General features: G+C 36.7%; 1 protein-coding gene across 12 annotated transcripts in view; it reads right to left on the minus strand.

Annotated features, from left to right (window-relative positions):
* Nucleotides 1-20917, minus strand: part of da (transcription factor daughterless) — a 196742-nt gene that overhangs the window by 4692 nt on the left and 171133 nt on the right. For 6 of the 12 annotated variants that reach the window (XR_011336154.1, XR_011336153.1, XM_069847459.1 and 3 more), the window contains exons 10-13: nt 19717-19776; nt 15861-16058; nt 10882-11008; nt 10659-10803 (exon numbers count right to left, since the gene is read on the minus strand). Coding sequence is in view for 10 of the 12 variants with exons in the window: in XM_069847459.1 (XP_069703560.1) it covers nt 10659-10803; nt 10882-11008; nt 15861-16058; nt 19717-19776 (530 nt within the window). In the remaining 2 variants the exon portion in view is untranslated. Of the gene's footprint in view, nt 1-8777; nt 8865-10658; nt 10804-10881; nt 11009-15860; nt 16059-19716; nt 19777-20917 lie in introns of all 12 variants that reach the window. The other 6 variants (XM_069847462.1, XM_069847454.1, XM_069847464.1 and 3 more) reach the window with 4 other exon arrangements.

Genomic DNA, 20917 nt, shown 5'->3' on the forward strand with positions numbered 1-20917 from the left:
GCATAAATCACTGGTTATTTTACTGTTATTTAAGGTTCTTCAGAGTTGAAGATACCCATGGTGGAGTTGTAGTTATAAAGAATACATTATGGTGATTCGTAAATTTCAAACAGATGAAATTCGAAGCAATCATGCCCTACTGTCTTCTTGAAGGTTCTGATTCCAGTGTGGGGTTATTCAGTATATTAAAACAAGATTCGTTTGATGTCTTACTGTTTCTAGATGTTTAATTACTTCACGATTAAATGCTGCATTTATTATTAATATCAAGAACTGGAAGGACAAAATCCCAGACAATGCAAGGTGCGTGAACAAGTAATCCCAGAACACTAGATACATGGCAACTAGTCCTCTTCTTACCCATACGAAAAGGGAGAAAGAAAAATCTCCGGCAGAACAGGTATGGTAATGTATGTAATATGTTGAAAAAATCTGTTCCATTCATTTGTATTTATTCTTACTCCATTAACTGGGTCATATAGAAGATCTACAAGGTTGATTTTGCAAATCCCTTCTATGAATATGGCGAAAGGTGTTATTGTTGCCTGAAGAAATACAAAAAGAAACCATTTATAATATTATGTACACTATGTGGGAAATATTCCGCTCCAATGTCCTGAATCAGATGAAGCAGTGGCGGCTCCTGCATATTTCTTAAGAGAAGGAAAGAAGTTAACGGCACAAAATTACAGCCTCTTGAATGAAACATGCTATAAATTAGCCTACATGCATACATGTAAGACCAAGTAGTGTTGGGGTTGGCCTTCCTTTTTGAATAGCAATAATCTGTTCTTGTAAACTGAGTTTCCTACATTGTCCAAAATATAATATGTTTTCACTTCCATTCATTGTTGAATAATTACACAAATTAGCAATTACAAGGAAATTCACAACCTTGCAGCATTTTTCGCACAAACTACAGCAACATATGTTTTGTAAGCGACTAGCTACTAACACGTAACTGGAACCATTTAACAGAAGTGGTCTGTAATGCCAGTGCCACATGTACTTTTTACAAGTTCAGTATCACATACTTTTGAAGAATGTCAGTTCTTGTGAAGTCATACTACCATTATTGTTAAAATACAGTTTGAGCATTTAAGGTTTAAGTGAGCTACCGGTGGCCGATTAATTTTTTTATGTTAAAAAATAATGTAGTTTGGAGTACTTTCAATTTAAAATATATTTGTACAAAACAGACAATTTGGCTGTTGCACCGTCTAGTAGACAATGAATGGAAGTGAATTTCAGGGGCTGAAAGATCTGCAATACTAACGTAGAAATACTTTCTTCTTTGTTTTATATAAACCTGACTCTAACTTTCAAATATCCTCGAAAGTTTCAAACCATGAACAGTAGCTTATATAGCTCATATAAAGTGCAATGAATAATATTTGATATTGCGTTAAAACTGTTTTCATAGCTCTGCATTAAAATTGTTTTTATTGTGCTTCCTATGTGTTATAATCTGATTGAATGTAATATTGCTAGATGGCAGCGATAGCGAGCTTGCTACACAACCAGTTGGTTTCTGTCTGCTACACTATTTCCCACCCATGCACAGAATCAGAGGAGGATCTCCTCCCTCTCTGTTCATTTACTTGTTCTAAAACTCTGCTTCTTTCTCTGGCCGCTAGTGTGCTGTTGTCTACGTATGTTAATTGCAGTAAAGAAGGAAAAGATTGACTTTCCTCCTCACAAACACTCTCGCATCCTTCTCACAGTTTTTGCGCACCACATAAGGACGCATTGTTTAAAACTCGATCAACCGAGGTTTTCTTATAGCTATGAATTTAAAAATTATCGACTCTCCCTCGAATTTCAAGGCACATATTTTATTTGGTATTTATTAAAAAAAAAAGGGGGGGGGGAAAGAATGTGAGGATGTTCCTCCCTTCCCTCCCCCGAGGAACCGCCACTGAGATGAAGTCAGGTGAAAATGTCTGGACAATTTTTCTCTGACTCCTGAGAATTTAAAAGGGAATAAACTACACAGCAAAGGTAAGTTTATGTTTGGCTCTGGGCCGATTTCACCGAACATATTTAACTTTAATTGTTACTTAAATCTTTTTAATTGACACTTAAAGTGCCAATACATTTCACCAACACAAATTGGGCTTTAAGCTTTCATTACACTAAATTTAAGTTAATTGGTCAATATTTGGGCATTTAAATAATTTACCCTGCATTAACGACAATAATTTTCATCATGGCGAGGAGATTGATGGACTAAATATTTGAAAATGATGATTTCTTACCAAGACGGGCAAGGATAATTTCCGAAAGAGAAGATTATTTTAAAGCAAAATACAAACATTGTATATTTTGAATAGTACAGAAGGTGATTTAGAATTTCCAACTGATAGTTAAGAACTTTCTAATATTATTTAAATGATGCATTTATTGAAGAAATGTTTTAATCAATCTTCGGTTGCCTAAAATACAGCAACCAAAATAATATGAATAACAAATTTATCATGTAAACATGATATTACATTTGAAGGTATTGGAATAGCGCAAATCCATTAAGTATTTCTTTCCATTTTGCTTGTTGCATGGTATTTCTTTGTATCTACTTTCATATTATTCTGTTTTGGCTTCAATACTGCTGAAGACATTGGGATGAGATTCTTTATAGGTATTTCTACTTATTTCCAACCTTTCTTCTTTTCTTCTAAAGTCTGACCATCCGTCTTTTTGTTTATGATGATTTTAATATGTTTTGAGGTTACCGGTACCTCTGTTTATGATGACATTTTGTTGTCGTAATATTCTAACAAATGAACTCACTATAAAGGTCACTCCTTACATTAACAAGGCACATGACCTTCGAAATTACTATTTTGCTATGATTCCGAAGCCCGTGATGACTAATTTGGAATTAAATTAATTGACTTTATTTTAAACATGCATTAGTTTGTGAAATGCAAACAAATTAAATATGATTTAATTTCCGTATTTGAGTTAAATTACAACTAGTTGTGGATTGGTGAAATCGACCTAAGTTGCTAATTTAATCCCTATTGATGGGAACCACAACGGGCCAATTTAATACGTTTCAATAAATTAGACATTTCAGTCGTCCTAGAAAAGGAGAACATTTTATCATAATTTTATGGTTCCCGAGCACCAATTGGTTTGCAGCACCAATTAAACTCATCTTTCGAGTTCTATAATGTAAGTAATTCCCTTTTACTGACCACTGAATCAGAGAGTTGATAATGGAATAAGCACGACAAGAGAAATCTTGAATAGCAGCTACTTTGTTGTTGAACACAAGATCTGCTAGGATTGATCCTCCTGACCTGCTGATGAGAAGCAGTTACCTTAGTTAAGGTTGGGGTTCAAATTATGTTGTTGTGTATGTACTACATAGGCCTACCAAATTTGAAAGTGATTAAAAACTAAGAACAAATTTTCTCAGATTTCCATTTTTAAAATGGATGAATGCAGCTAGTGAAAATAATGTGACACAAACAGGCATCTGTAAGAAAATTATTCACATCTTGCAAGTAAGTAAGTACCAGTAAAGCCGTGCTTTAGAAAATAGATTTAAAACATAAAGAATTTATGAGAGATTGCATCTTTATAAATCATGAAGGAAGTCAATTTTTAAATTATTCTCTCTGTTGACAGATGTTCCTTTTGATCATTTTTATATGCATTTCCCTCAGCTTAATTTTCTATGACAAATGCTACTCCTCTTTGGTGCAATGTTCTAAAAAGGTAGCCAACACGTTAACATTTTCCGAAATGTACTTACAGTACACTACCATTTTTTGAAACGATGCAAATAAATTTATTGTAAACACCTCTACATCACATTAGCTTCATCAGGCTGCATTCATGTCACGAAAATATAGGAAATGCACTCTTAATTTTTTAATCATTTTTGTAAATGGAGAAGCAGTTTCGTATTCATTTCAAATCAGTTGGATCCAATCTTCAGATGAGCATATTGTGGTGAGCAAGTACATGCACCAACATTCAAATATAGTAAGCTTACGCTTTCTCTTAGCGTGATTTCACGCTTTTTCAACATGTTGGTGGCAGCAGAAATTGTTATAAGATTAATAAAATATTTCTGTCTAATCCATGGCAGTTCCCGTAAGTTTTGCAATGTTTGAAAGAGCCTTGAGAAATGGTTAGTAAGACTAAGGCTGCCAACAAAATTTAATTTCATCTGTCACTGGTCAGTTACCGAATGTATTACAAGCTAATGAGTTTCTACATTTTCACAGGATTTAAAAATGTGATTTAAAATATGCATGAAAGGGGGGAGAGATATATAAGAAAAAGGGAAAGAAAATGAAAAGGTGACACAGAAAAGAAAAAAAAAAAGAAGCAAAACAAAAATAAAAGGGGAAAGGAATAATGAAAGAAAAAGCAGAAAGAAATTAGGAAATAAGGAAGAGAGAAGTAAAGGTAAGGTAAAGGTATCCCTGTAACATGCCATGAAGGCACTTGGGGGGCATGAAGGTAGAGCCCCATGCTTTCCATGACCTCGGCACTAGAATGAGGTGGTGTGGTCAGCACCACGCTCTGGCCACCTTTTACCCCCGGGAAAGACCCGGTACTCAATTTTATAGGAGGCTGAGTGAACCTCGGGGCCGTTCTGAAAGTTTGGCAACGAGAAAAAATCCTGTCACCACCTGGGATCGAACCCCGAACCTTCCAGTAAGAAAAAAATAACGAAATCAAAGGAAGAAAGTATAAAAATGTCTGGGAAGCAGCCCACACTGCATTGTTGGGAGTACATATACTCCAAGATTGAAAAAATAGACGAGTTACTTTTTATTTTTGCCCTAATGGTTTCATATGAAGTATTGTTGTTTACTCAACTGTCCGAAAACAGGTTTGAACCTCATGAGTGACACCAATAAGGCATCACTCATGAGGCAACTAAGCCATGAGATAATGGGGTAGGGTGACCAGTTCCTTTCCCCACTCCATTGCATACATCGCTGACTAGGAACATATTACATTAATCAGACTTCAGATGTATACAAACAATTGTTCTTCCTCTGACACATATAGTCAAATGAGACGAACTGCCTGATAACATGTCAGCCAGATACTAAATCAGAGGTGTACTTTCATTGCAAGCTCCCAATATGCTGCTTTAAGTAAGATTATTTCTCAGAATTTTAAGAAAAGTTGGTGAATTGAAATCCAACTGAATACAATATTTCTTTGGAAGGAAAATAATACCAGACATCTCATATCCTAGTATGGCTTTCTTTGAAAGAGAACTAATACCAGATATCTCGTGTCCTAGCATGGTCTTCTTTGGAAGGGAAGTAATACCAGACATCTCATGTCTTAGCATGGCCTTCTTCAGAAGGGAAATAATACCAGATATCTCATGTCCTAGCATGGCCTTCTTTGAAAAGGAAGTAATACCAGACATCTGATATCATAGCATGGCTTTCTTTGAAAGAGAACTGATACCAGATATCTCATGTCCTAGCATGGTCTTCTTTGGAAGGGAAGTAATACCAGACATGTCATGTCTTAGCATGGCCTTCTTCAGAAGGGAAGTAATACCAGATATCTCATGTCCTAGCATGGCCTTCTTTGAAAGGGAAGTAATACCAGGCATCTGATATCATAGCATGGCTTTCTTTGAAAGAGAACTAATATCAGGTATGTCCTACAATGGCTTTCTTCAGAAGGAAGGCAATATCAGATATTTCATGTCATAGCATGAGTTTCTTTGGAAGGGAAGTAACATCAGACATCTCATGTCCTAGAACAGCTTTCTTTGAATGAGAAATAATACAAGAAAATACAAGTTCTAGGTTTTTCGCACATAAAAAAAACTTGGCTAACAGAGCTTCAGGCAAAACCCATGGACTAGCATTTTCAATCATAAAGCTCCCTGCTGTGGAGGTTTTCACTTTGAAACTAGAAATTCTCTGCAGGACAAGTACTGGATGTCCCATATAAAACTGGTAGACCTCACTGTTTCACTGCACTTAGCTACTGCGCTCCATTTATAAATAGATGTTGGCCTCACTGCGTTCATATTTGCCTATACTGCACTCCGTTCACGTATTGTTAGAGTTCGACAGTTGAGTTTTAACAGTAATTGTCGTGAATATTGTGGAAGTGTTGTGGGAAAAATAGTGCAGTTTTCAGTTGAACACCGAATTAATATTGTGGAATTTTACATAAAGACAGGCTCCATTAAGGAGACTAAAGAAATGTTTGAGGCGAAATATTCTGTCAAGATACCCACAACCAGTACAATTCAAGATCTGTATAAGAAATGAAGGACTACAGGATCCGTTGTGAATGTAAAGCAGAATAAGCATCTGACAGTGAAGACCCTGGCGGTAGTCGATAAAATTCATATGGATATGACGAGAAGCCCCAAAAAATAGATAAGGAGATTATCTCAGCAAGTTGATGTATCCCGCACAACATGCCATCATGTGCTAAAAGAGCTCAAATTTCGAGCATTTCATGTGAATGTAGTGCATGAATTGAAAGAACCAGACAAAGATAAATGCGTTACTTATTGCAACTGGCTCTTATCTTCGATCGTTGATGGTTATTTGGACCCCATGCTCTTCTTTATGACAGATGAAGACTGGTTTCACATGACGTGCAGTGTCAGGAATGCACATTATCGGTCCCATATTTTTCAATGAGACGATCAACAGTGCAAGATATCTGCAGATACACAATTAACAGAAAATGAAAAGGAGTATAGGTCTTTCACCAAGATGGTGGAACCTGCCACACATCCAATCAGAGTATGGCCTGTATCAGCAAAGTATTTCCTGAAAACAGGCTTGTCAGTAAAAACCTGTGACCTCCGCGATCACCGGACTTAACATCCTGTGATTTTTATTTATGGAGAGCTCTAAAAGGCAACTTGTATGGTAATAACCCTTGGACAATAGACTAACTGAAAGAAAACATTACAAATGAGATAAATAACATTTCATCTCAAGAATTACACCATGTTAATCAGAACACTGTCGTATGAGCGCAGCAATGCCTGGATGCCAGTGAAGGGCACTTTCAGCACTTGTTATAAACCGGTAAGTCTGGCCTATGCCATATTTACATAGGAAGTTGGTTGTGGAAGTAATATACTGTAATATAATATAATACAATGACACATGTGAATGGCAGTGAGACGTACTGGTTTTATGTGGACACCCAGTATCTTGTGGCTTCACACATAACTAAAATAATAGACAACAGTGGAATTGTAGATGAGACCCCAAATAATAAACAAATAAATAAATAATAAATAAATTATGAATGAACAAATAAATAAATATAGAAGGAAAGAAATAAAAAAGAAAGAAAGAAAGAAGGAAGAAAGAAAGAAAAACTGTATCTTACTTATATTTATTTTCTGTTTAATTTGGAGAAAGTTACTGAAGGAATTACTCTAAACCACAACCAATACACTATCAAATGTGTCAGATTAGTGAGAAATCTTTATCTTTTCTCTTCGCAACTGCATCTCAAGGAGGCATGATTTTGATTATGAAGACATGCTTCCTCTCCACGCAACTGCTGTGTGTTTTATATATGTATCTCAGATTGCTCTTCTTGTAACAGTTATTTTTCAAAGTGCACAAAAATAATGAATTCAATGTCTGGTGTATTTTATATCACTAGAGTACATCTCATGCAAGCTTGTTCTTGTCGCCATCAGAGCACAGCCACTAGAAGACTTGAGACAGACTGATATGTTTATGTCAATTTAGTGTGAGTGCATAACAAATAGTTCATTATATAAAATACTTTTCCCCACTATGAATAACGAAGTATAAAACAAGACTGGCTGGTTGAATCTGACTCCCAATAAGAACTTTTACTACTCCTACTTTTATAGCATATAATCCTTTTAAGTTTTACCATGACTTCCTTTACAATAGATGCCCATTATTCTCTATTTAATGACTTTATTCTCCGTCTTTCGGTGTCTATTTCTCTGAGTGGATTCATCATCTAACCCACACCTCACTATTAGAGAGCATAACAAATGGGTATATCTTGTGTCTGTGGATTGAATATTAACCAATAACAGATGATATTGTTGGCATTCATACCATGACTACTGTTGCATTATATAGTCTATCAGTCTTCTTTATTCAATACTTCCACAGTTATTACTGTTGGACAAACCACACACAACTTATGTTTAGAACACTTTCATGAAGCACATGACGCTGCTTGTAACAATCTCCTGCGTATTTATAGAAGAATTCTTTACCCAATTGTGTACATCCAGAACAATCTTATGTGAGATGTATCTCAATCAATTGGCTATTGGACTTCGATAAGTTTCTGTTTCTTACAGAAACTATTTCACACATACAAGCTTGCAAGCGGACTCTATCCAAAGTGAGGGTAATAAAAACCCTATCTCTATTTCGACATTCTTCACGGCCTTCCCCCCTCAAATTTTGTAACCAATTGTATTTTATAAAAATGCAAATTTTCATGTAACTGGGTAACTGCCTTGGATTTGATGTGTGAGCAGCACGCAAACGCTTGCCTTCCATCGAAGCCCATATTCACTTGGATGTGGGTGTGACAAAACAGGGTTACCAACACGTCATGCCTAGTCGGCCTATTCGCAAACTTGGATCAAGTCGGGACTAGTTCTGTTGCAGCTGTGCAATGAAGTGAGACACTTTTCACATCTGCCAGATGGATGTTAGCACAGAGCACAGGGGCAGTGCCCGACTTGATCCTATTTCTGAATATGGGCCTCTACTGAAGGTAAGCTATAGTGGCTCACTCACCGCTCACGCACATTGTTGGCCTGGCGACGCTCCTTCTCACGTATGGCTCTAGTGCCCGGATCCTGCACCTCCTCATCGGCACTCGAGCAACAGAGAGATGAGACAGTCAGTGCACCGCGGCCAACATGGCCTCACAGCTGCCAACCTGCCCTCACAGCAGGCTGGCTGCACAGCCAACATGGCCACAAAGCAGGCTGGCTGTACAGCCAACATGCCCACATAAAAGATGGCTGCACAGCCACTCACATTAGACCAGCTGTTGTCAAATGACCCCACACAGCAGGTTAGCTGCATGGTCAATTTGACTACAAAGCAGGCTGATTACATAGCCAACATGGCCATCCAGTAGTCTGGCTGCATAACCAACATGGCGGCACAGATTTGCAATGCCAACATGGCCACACAACAGTTGGCTGCATTGTCAATATAATTATGCAGAAAACTGGTTGCATAACCAACGCTGTCATAGAGCAGGGGTCTATTCTACAAAGTTATAGTGTTGTACATTACAAGTAAATTCTCTAGTAAGTAGTAAAAATACTAGAGTTTCTGTTCCACAAAAGACTTTTTTACAGTAGTACTTTATCACTTCACACTTACAAATTACAAATTACCAATGAAGTTTCATGATTGTGTTCCACAAAAGTACTAGTATTTGTAACTTACTAGTGAATTGTCAAGTATTCTCCAATGAAAAGAGACGAATACATACATGTGCTAATGCGATTTAAATATATTTATTCCATAATATTAATTTCTTTATAAATATGTGCTATAGGATATCACTTCTTGCTTCTATTTCCTTAAAAAAAAAAATCATCTTCTTTTACACCATTTCAATAATTTTGCAGTCTTTGTAATTTCTTAACATTTAAGTTTGGAGGTGAAGATCGTTATTAGTGGTATATGTTGGTTATATGGAAAACTATCAAGGAGCATTATGTAGAGATTATGAAACATGATGATGATGATAATAATAATAATAATAATAATAATAAGGAACTACATTTTTCATTATTAAAGATGTAAACTGCAATAAATAACATTGCTGGTTACGAAATTTATAGAATCTACGAATTTTTACTGTATAACCTACCTTAAATTATTACATTATGATTAAAGATACAAGCATAACTTAATTTGATGAATGAAATACGAAGATAACCAGCTGCTTCATGTTATGACATAGTATTTTTATTCATATGATGTCATTAATAGCGATTCATTGGTAATGTACAACACACACTAATTCTTTCGTGGAACAGAAAGGTGCAACTCCATACCTTTCATCTTTCATTAGTAATTTGTAATGCACAACACCATACTTTTGAGGAATAGGCTTTGGAAGGTACAGCCAATATGATCACAAACCAGACTAGTTGCACAACCAACATGGCCATGCAGCAGGTTGACTGCACAACCAACATACCCACACAAAAGACTGCACAGTCAACATGACCACACAGCAGACTAGCTGCACTGATAATGTAGCCACATAACAGGCTAACTGCATAACCACCACTGTCACGCAATAGACTGCATACAACATGATCACATAGCAGGTTGGCTGCAGTCAGTATGATTCACAGACTGGCTGTACAGTCAACATGGTCATGCAGCAGTCAGGCTACATAGACAATATGGCCACATAACAGTCTGGCTGCATAGTCAACGTAACTACACAATAAGTAGTCTGACTGCACAGCTAACAGGGCAGCAACAGGCTGGTTGCACAGCCAACATGGCAAACGAAGATGGCTGCACAGCCAACATGGTCACACAGCAGGCTGGCTGCAGTGCACGAAACAAACTCTGAAACATCAAGCAGAAGATCAAACAATACTGCTGCCCCAACACAAGACATGCAAGCTCGCAACTTACTATCTCCTGGATCTCTTGGTGCCCTTCTGCCCCGATGTCGAATTAGCAGGGGCCGTTGTGTTGGCACCAGCACCCGCCTGGCTGTTGACAAGCTCACTGCTGCTCGGTTTTGTGTCTGACACTCCTGGAGGCTCCTTTCGTTTTTCTAAACAATACAGAAGTTTTATTACCTCTCCACGTGTTAGTTGTGCTGGGCTGTGATAGCTGCCTCATGTATACTTACTTGCAGTTGTGCCTGACAGCCTCTCTATCTTGATTGGTCCGTCTGTGTCTGGCGTTGGTGCGAGACCTGGGTACGAAGTGGGGGGTGCTCCGACTGTCGAGCCAGGGGTACCAGGGTGTGGACTCGCCTGCAACATGCATCATAAAAATGTAGAATGTTTTTTTTTTCTTTGTGGGTTAAAAGAAAAGATTGTTTCACATGTAATTTATGAATCTAATTCCTCAGACCTCAGAAGGTATTATCTTGGACAAAGAATACCACCAGAAGAGCTTGCATGAAAATGATTAAGACTTCAGGCCTGTTTAATTAACTTCAGTCTGTAGATATAAAACAGGTGGACACAATGGACCTAATGGGGAAGAAGTACTCAAACATAATCCAATCCATGTTTAGTTCTAAATATTTTTTTCCTTAAATAACGTGTAAATATATATTAATAAAAATAGTTAATAAACAGACAATATCGCGATTCATCACTAAAAAACTAATAAAATAAATATACATAATATCAATCATTTAGGAGAAGTATTGATTGGACTTTTTCTATTGCTGCTAATAAATAAGACATTTATTACCTGGGTACAATGTTTCGAAGTTAGAACCAATCTTCGAAACATTGTTAATTCCTTATTCATCAACAGTAATGGAATATGTCCAATCTATACCTCTAAACCATACACTGTTGCTTTCTCACATTTTTCCTATCAATCACGGAGGAAAGTAAATAATCGCAGATGTATCATCCTCGTCATCCCCCATCTCTTCTTTTCCTCAGCCTTAAGGGTGTTGAGAAAATTTATTGTTCTCCATTCTTAACAAATGTTCAGTCCAATTTCGACTATTAACAATATTTTTTTAGTGTGTAGTTATACACAATTTGTGCAGTAATAAAACCAATATGTTCAAAAGTAAATAAAAATTTAATAGAATATGTGAAAACAATAGTATATCTCACTTGACGATGTGTCTAATTAGTCAAATCCACTCTTCTCACCTCCACACTGCTCCCCCCCCCCCCTCGGGTTCTTTTAAGATGCGAAAGAGAGAGTGGTGTGCAGAAAGCAATGGAAAGCTACCACATTTATCTTTCCCAGGAAAAACTGCAAACATGCATATACGGAGACTAAGAGGAAGACTGAAAATAAGAAAGATTGAAGAATACTGGGTTTGCAGTGAAAGAGATGTTACTTGGGCAGAAAATTATGAATGAATGAATGAATGACTCATAGAATATTGTAATACTGGGAAAAGGCATATAACTTTCACCCAAGTTTTACTCATATTAAAATGAAAATGGTGCGCAGTTTAAGTGGTTGCATACACCTTTCACCATTACAAATTTATATGTTTTATAAATTTCATTTCTTCATATCTATAAGCCCTATTTTGATGACTTTTATGTACTTAAAAGTCTCAAAATTGCTCTTCAATCTGACAGGAAAAATATTTACCTACATAAAAAGTTTTTGGATTTTTTATTATTAATTGTACCATAACACCCAAGATTTTTATTAATTCTTTTTTTACCTTAAAGGTAACATTTATATTAACAAGTCCCTGCTCAATGGTTAGAATATCTGCACTGGAAGAGGAAGAAAACCATTTTTTTTTTTTTAATTTTCATTGAACATTTTCCCTTTTTTTAATTTCTGTTAAAGATAGGATAAAGAATGAGCCATGCAGAATTTCATGTAATTATCTAAAAAAATTGCGGAAGATATGATTTAAACAGTTTTGAAAAATACAATTTTGAGAAAATTAGTGATAAACATACAGCTTGTTGGTTAGTACTGTGTTTGATTGGCAAGGCATTTTAATGCATAGCTTGGTCAGTTTTATAGGTTTCTTAAAATTTGTTTCACAGATATAAAGCTAAAAGTTCATACTAATTTAATATAAATAAAAGAAGAAAGAACAAAAATAATTTCTTTTGGGCCCTCCAAGGTGCATGTGACTCTAGATTAGGTTACATAGAAATACAGTAGCGTGCAAATTAATCCGAACACGACATATTTTAAATTTTCTGTCATTTTTGGCCTCACAGCTGCTCATACCGCTTTAATTGACATCTGTAGTACGTGTAATTCCATTGTTGAAGGTCTGTCATTATTTTTTTTATAATATGTGACAATGTGCCTGTCGTTTTGTACTTATAAGCATTTCAGTTGTGTTGAAGACTTAATACTGCAATCCTGTGTACATTCTGTCGTCTTCACAAATGGATACAACTCCACGAAAACGGTCTAAAATTATAATATTAGCAGAGCATTCTTCTATGATACAGAGGCAAATTGCTGCAGAATGTCACATTGGTTTGGCTACTGTTAATTCGATCATAAAACGATACAGGGAGACTGGATCCATCACACCCCAGAAAAAAGGAAACTGTGGCCGGAAAAAGAAGACTTCACCTGTAGATGATCGTTTAATTGTCAGGAAAAGTAAATTAAATCCTAGACTAACTGCTGTCGACTTAATCCGTCACAACAGTGCGGCGTAGGCTTTTGGAAGCTGGATGAAGGGCTCGTAAGCCTATTAAGAAGCAACTGCTAACCACTGTTATGTGCAAAAAACACTTAATGTGGGCAAAATTACATCAACACTGGACAGTGAATGACTGGAAGAATGTACTTTTTTCCGATGAGTCTCATTTCGAGGTCCACGGCCACCGTGTTTCTTATGTACGGAAAGGATTCGAAAAAGTAACAGCAGCTCATCTCCAACAAGCACCCAAATACTCCCCTAAAGTAATGTTTTGGGGTTGTTTTACACATGAAGGGCCTGGAGCATTAATACCTATCAAGGGAATGATGAATTCTGACAAATATATTCACTTGTTGGAAACCAGAATCGTACCCCAGCTGCAAAAATCATTTCCAGATGGCAGAGGTGTGTTCCAATAAGACCTGGCACCATGCCATACGTCTTGAAAAACTACAGAATTCTTCAACAAGAAAAATATTCAGGTACTCCCCTGGCCAGGCAACTCACCCGACATCAATCCCATTGAGAACTTGTGGTCAATTTGCAAAAGAAGAATGCAAAAAATGGATTGTTCTACAAAGGAGAAGATGGTTTCTGCCCTCATTGGCGTATGATTTCGCGATGAAGAAATGAAGAATATTTGTGGGAAATTAGTGGAATCCATGCCAAATCGTCTCAGAGCTGTTATTAGGAACAAGGGAGGCCACATAGATTACTGAGGTATGTCTTAGATCCTTTTTTTATCCCGTTTGAGTGTTTTTGCATAAGTAATTACGTTGTTCGGATTAATTTACACGCTACTGTAAGTATCTGAATTTAACTACCTTGGCTATGTATGTAATATCTAAAATTACGAGGGACGTTGATAGATAACATCAGAAAGATGGCCAGTGGATTAGTAAACAAATGGCAGTGACTACAAAATTGAGACTGCGTAAAATAGTATCAAAACCTGCCCTTTTGACATGTTGACTGCTGCTTGATGCATATATACATCTCACAGCACGTATAGGGACGTATATACGCACCAAGTGGCAGTCAACGTGTTAATGGCTATGAGAGTTGGGTCTTAAGTAAGAAAGATAAAAGTAAGCTGCCTATATGAGATTCTTGACATCTTTATTGGGTTTAACAATATTAGATAGACAGAGAAAGATAACTGTTAGGGAGGAATTAGATGTTAGCAACATTGTTGAAGTCAGTTTTATAGGTTTCTTAATTTGTGTTTTATAGATATAAAGCTAAAAGTTCATACTAATTTAATATAAAGAAAAGAAAAACGAACAAAAATAATTTATATGATTTTCTTGCAGCATTACAATATTTTGCCTATGTTGTTTAGTCAACTGTCCGAAGAAGGTTTGAACCTCACAAGTGATACCAACATGGTACCTCTTATGAGGCAACTAGGCCAGGAGATAATGGGGTAGGGTGGCCAGTTCCTTCCCCCTTCACGTTGCCTATATATCACGTAAAAATAAATATCATTGTAAGACATTTCAGAATAACTGTATGGCGTATGTACAATGGCTTCATTAAAATACAACAATACTGTTCTTTCTACAGTACATTTTATGTTTATTAAATCAAATATTCTTTTTTCTGTAGTCACTTTCATTATTACTATTTTTTTACAAGTGTATCATTTCATGAGTACACTCTATAGACCTAAGGAGAGTAATACTGGTGACAGACTACAGTCACTAATCGCGATTATCAACCTAATCGCGATCGGGTTTGTAGTGTGTCACTGTCCCGATCGCGATCAGGAGCTAAATCCTGTTTCCAGAACAAGATAATCGTGCTGAGGCACGGCCCAGTAGACGAAAGTAACATTTCAGTAATCTCTGGTTTCGAATCACCTTGATTTATATTATTTAGGAAGTCGTGATAGTTTCTGCTGTGGAATTTTGTTACCCCTTCCATTGTATTATATGAAATAGAAACGAAAATGAATGGCTAGAAAATGAATTTGGCTACTATTAGACGTAGTGGAGAAATTTAATGCAGATGTGAGAAAAGCAGAAAGAAATATATTAACAAATGACAGACGAATTATTCATATTTCATATATATATATATATATATATATATATATATATATATATATATATAAGAGGTTAAAAAACAATGAACAAACATCAAAAGAAAGTATGAACTTTAGGTGTTGTCCAGGAAGGAAACAAACATATATGTATGTACATAGAGAAAATTGTTTCCTCTATGGTAATTCAGCTGTTGACCAGACGGGACCAAGCGTGACTTAGTGTGTCACCACATTTTCGGTAATCGCGATCGGGCCTGATCGCGATAAGTGCCAATCGCGATTAGTACTGTAGTCTGTCACCAGTATAACAGATGCTCAGTTCTACCAACAGATGCTCAGTCCTACACACGCCTTAAAGACACTTTACTATGGTATTTAAGCTTGTCTCTAGGATAGGGTTTTAAGGACTATTTTCACAATGTTTAATTAAATGCTGAGAGCAACGCACCAGATGGGAGTCCAATGAAGGTTGTGTGCTGTGGTGGTACGAGCCCAGCAGGCCATTGGAATGTGTTTGTAGGTTGGCAGCGGCTGCAGCAGTATGCAGTCCCAGCCCCAGCGCCTGGCTTTCTGCATGGTTCCTCAGCACATTAATGGCGTCGTCCAACCGCTCCTCCATGCGTGTGCCCTGTGCCACACCAAATATCTTGTTACACATCATAACTCTGCCCTTCTTACTAGCTAATCCATTTATGTGAACTCTTTCATACAATGTATCTTTTAGAAAATACATGCACAGGATGGGACTCTTAGATGAAAACCCCAAATGTAGAAGTGTATGCTAGAAGAAGAGACTGTCATATATATCTTCCTCTTCCCTTCAAGTATTAAGCCCTATGGTCTGTTACAATCTCAAAGCTGAATATATAACCACTGAAAGTTATTCTTTAAACCTCTCAGTGTACACATATCACATATCTGGGACAGAATGTGTCATTGAAAGAGATTGTGAGGTAACTTCTGAACAAGATTACGGATTCAGAGCTGCCAAAATAACTTCATTCGGGGCCCATCAGCATTGAAGGGAAATGTATGTATTTTCTTCGACAATTTATTAAGTGGCACTAAAGGTATTATTGGTAACTGTAAAAACGAGGTCAAAACTGATGCATGAATGTCAGGTGATATTGAATGAAGAGCCTCCTACTCACGAGATTCTGACCACTCGGGAATGAAGTAATGATACTGCTGATTTTCTAACAAGTGAAGGCTCCGCTTGTCCTTTATGTTAGCCAGAACTTTCCCTTCCTATATCTCCACAGGATGTGAAGTGCACGACTGACTAATGGAAGGCCATCGAATACCATAAAGGAAAAATATTACTGGCTTTAACAATAGGTTCACGAACTAATAGAAGGGCCTAATGTGAATTTCAGAAATAAACTTGTCTCTCAGAAGTCTATATGGTGGATAATAGGTATTCTTAATGGTCATAAATTTAGGGGGCGGATGTTGATGACCTAAAAATCACTTAAAATGATTATTAAAATGCCCTTAAACTAATGGAAAAATGACATAAAATTAAAAGAAAATGACATTTAAATATTATTCACCGTACTCGCACCACAACTTCTTAAAAAATTAGTCACCTTGTTTCAATGACTGCCCTACAAATCTCGGAGAGAGGAGGCAACTTCATGGAATTTGGCTAAGATAAAGGAAAAGAACATGCAACATAATGAAGATTTCAAGGGAAAACTATATATTTTAATGAGGGTTTACAATGTGTTTCAATCATGGGTGGTCCATGTCAGCGCCTTCATTCTCCATCTCCTCCTCCTTCCGCGCTTCACTTTTGTTACCAGATCTTTCAGATGAGGGAGTGTGAATGACAAAACAAATTGTGGGCGCAGTGTGCATTCTTGCAATCATTGTGTTAAAAATACTGTCTACTACAGTAGACATCCCTTCCGAACCATGTTGAGGACACAACCAGGATATGGTGAAAGTTTCCCCCCTTCCAAACATAAATTCTAAAGACACCCTCGTACTGACAAAAGAACAGTAGCGGTCAAAGTCCTCATTTAAACTAAGCTGCTGTCAAGCATTTTATATTACTTCGCTGTGTAAAGTGAACCCTTCAGTGGAATGAGGGTTGGACTTTAGTGTCTGTTCCAAACTATAAAACTCAAACTTTACTGTTATTCACTTATTCAGTAGGTAATTACTACTGACCTTATATGGTTAGAAAATGATTTAACAGGCCTTATATGATTAGAAAATGATTTAACAGTCCTATCAGTAAAGAAGAAAGTAAAATGCATTCCAAATGATCTAAAAGTTCTTCAATGTATTAAAAATGACCAAAAAATGGCGAAAAAATATAAAAATGACCTATTAGTTCAAAAACGTCAAAAAATGCAATATAAGAAATTACTTTTTTACGTTGATATTAACATAGAAAGGATTTATTTATTGACAGACATCGTCCTAATGTGAAAAATAAGAAGATGACTTTTCATCAACATCCGCCACCTAGCTCTCAATGTAGAAAATATGGCCAGGAAAATGAAACCTCGACTAATATCCCTTGCCCATGTGATGTCTCAGAAATATTATGTCATCAAGTACTGGGCTCAAGATTGGATCTAGAAGACATTAAACAGGTCAACTTAGGGATCATAATGAGTTCACTTTGAGACATGTAACAGAACACTCCTTTGAGGGCTTACGAGGTAGAGAGTAATAATGATGATATGGTACGGATTATAGTTGAAGGGTGGGATACATGTACACACACATAAGTCATTAATATGTGCTCACTGTGCTTCCTGCAAATTCTTGATATGAACAATGGCTGGTAAATTTTGTATGGAAGGGTTCATCTACATGCCGTAAGTCTGAAACATGAGCCTCCTAGTTTTATTTTCTTCCTACAGGAAGCCATGCTAAGAATTTTTACTATCCTTAAAATTCTATTACTTCTGGCCAGATATCAACTGTAACCAGAGATCTAATGACAAATATGAAAATAGTTAGACCACTGAGAAACAATAATAATGGCAGTAGAGATCAACTCTGATTATGAACTATAAACAACTATGTATTAGTTTTTGTGTAAACGCAAAACACAGGATTCATGACCCCATTTCTTCTATCCCCTGAAGAATGTTATCCCAGGATATATTTCATCTTTAACCCCCATTCTGTTCTAGAATTTAGGCAAAATGAAAATACTACACATGAACTAAAACAATGATACTCTATTTTATAATCTATAGTTTATACGAACAGAGCAAATCCAATTCAAAAGAAAACCCACATCTCTTCCACATTTTCCAAATATTTCAAACTTTGTTGCCTTGTTTGTAATAAAAACTTGTACACAGGCGCACATCTCTGATCATATACTATGTTGTGAATGCTCACAAGTCCGGGAAATTCGTCGTGTTTAATGACGAGAAAATGATGGAGAAATGGAGGAAATATGTTGGTGATTTTTTAAGTGCCAGGCGTTTGACAATAAAGTCATATGACCTCTTGCACTCCAATATTTTTCAAAGATATTGTCATGGCCAGTCACTGAAGCACAGATTTTGAGGTGTTCCGAATCCATTTCTTGGTTTGAGTTGCACAATGGGCAGTTAGGGGACTGATATATTCCAATTCCATGCACGTGCTTGGCCAAACACTCATGACCTGTTGCCAATCTAAATGCAGCTACAGACGATTTGCATAGTAAATCAGGAATTAATTGTGGATTATGATGCATTGGGTAAAGGGCAAGTTGCAGCCGATTTAAGTGAACACCATATTTTAACCTTTTGGTGGCTACTTCATCCACACACAACCCCCAGAATGTCTTGAGGACCACACCTGCTGTTGGTCAACAGGAGAAAATATGGGAAGGGAAATGGGAATACACTGAGGAAAAACTTTCTTCAAGCATTTATCAGTGTAGTACTTAAGTATGTCCATTTAAAAAAATGTCTTTTTATTATAAATTTAGACACTATTTGTTAAAAATTATTTCCTTTTATATTCATTTTTCACACTTTGTTCCAAAAAAAGGATGTTTACAGTTGTGCTGCCCAAGCTCAGTTCGAAACAAATAATAAAATTACAACTCAGATATTGCTGATAAGGAATTAACGCAATTGTTATCCTTTATAGATCCCACATGGCTTCCATTGGATTTGAATCTGGTTTGCATTGTGGAAAACTGATACACTAGTCAAGTAATCAGAATAATACAGTACCCATATGCTATTCATTGATGACTGTCACTTACCCCATGGCTGACAAAGTGGTGCAGAAGCAAGAATGAGCAGAGATGTGCAAATACACACATAAAAAGCAATTACCTCAGCATGGTCTCGCAGGAAGCCGATCGCATCATCTAGTCTCTGTTGTTCAGGGGCAGCCTGTGATTGTGATGAAAATAATGGTAGGAAAAAAAAAAAAGAAAAAACAAAACCAACACATTACAAACCATGCAAAAATAAGCGTAACTTAAAAAAAACACATAAACACAAAGTGGAATCCCAACACAAGACAAGACAAGACACAGAAGAATGTGAGGTGTGCAGTCTCAATGACTCGTGACAACACAATTCTCAATTCTCTAATTCGAAAATACTTCAAGCACATGCTGCCATAGCACTAGAAAGGAGTGAGTGATCAGCTCTACACCGTGGTCTCTACCTCATTTGATAAGAGGCTGGATAAGCACCACAAATGGTAAAGACAAGTATTCACCTGCGCCCTGCCAGATGCTCCAATCTGACTTTTCCGTATTATTATGGACGTAATGAATGCAAATCACAACACATTACTTTTACCACCTAAGTTACTTTTGTGTGCACACACAACTATTTAAATTCATTATCATTATTACCAATATCGCAACGTAAATTATGCACATTTCTTGTCTTATATAAGGATAATTTAAGAAATAGAGACAAATTTTTCCCTATTTTAAAGACAGCTGAATATGCCTGGTGAAATTAATACGTTCTGTAGAGTTGTATGTAAAGTAATCATTGTCCTCTGCAACAGATTGCAGCACAAATGTGGCTTTGACAATAACGTTAACCATAATGACAGCACACTGTTGTGGTCACAGAATGCAAAGCTAGGGGATAAATGTTATCTACATTTATTCCAGAATGTCAAGGTACAGCTGGTAATAAAAAGCGATGTCTTAGCAAGAAGAAAGAAATGTTTATTATATCTTAAACAGCCTTTGTAATCCTTAAAGTTGTGTGTGTCTATATATATACTTACTTACTGGCTTTTAAGGAACCTGGAGGTTCATTTCCGCCCTGACATAAGCCCGCCATCGGTCCCTATCCTGAGCAAGATTAATCCATTCTTTATCATCATATCCCACCTCTCTCAAATCCATTTTTATATTATCTTCCCATCTACGTCTCGGCCTCCCTAGAGGTCTTTTTCCCTCCGGCCTCCCAACTAACACTCTATATGCATTTCTGGATTCGCCCATACGTGCTACATGCCCTGCCCATCTCAAACGTCTGGATTTAATGTTCCTAATTATGTCAG

This window comes from Periplaneta americana, chromosome 15, assembly GCF_040183065.1.
Source record: "Periplaneta americana isolate PAMFEO1 chromosome 15, P.americana_PAMFEO1_priV1, whole genome shotgun sequence".
Classification (NCBI taxonomy): domain Eukaryota; kingdom Metazoa; phylum Arthropoda; class Insecta; order Blattodea; family Blattidae; genus Periplaneta; species Periplaneta americana.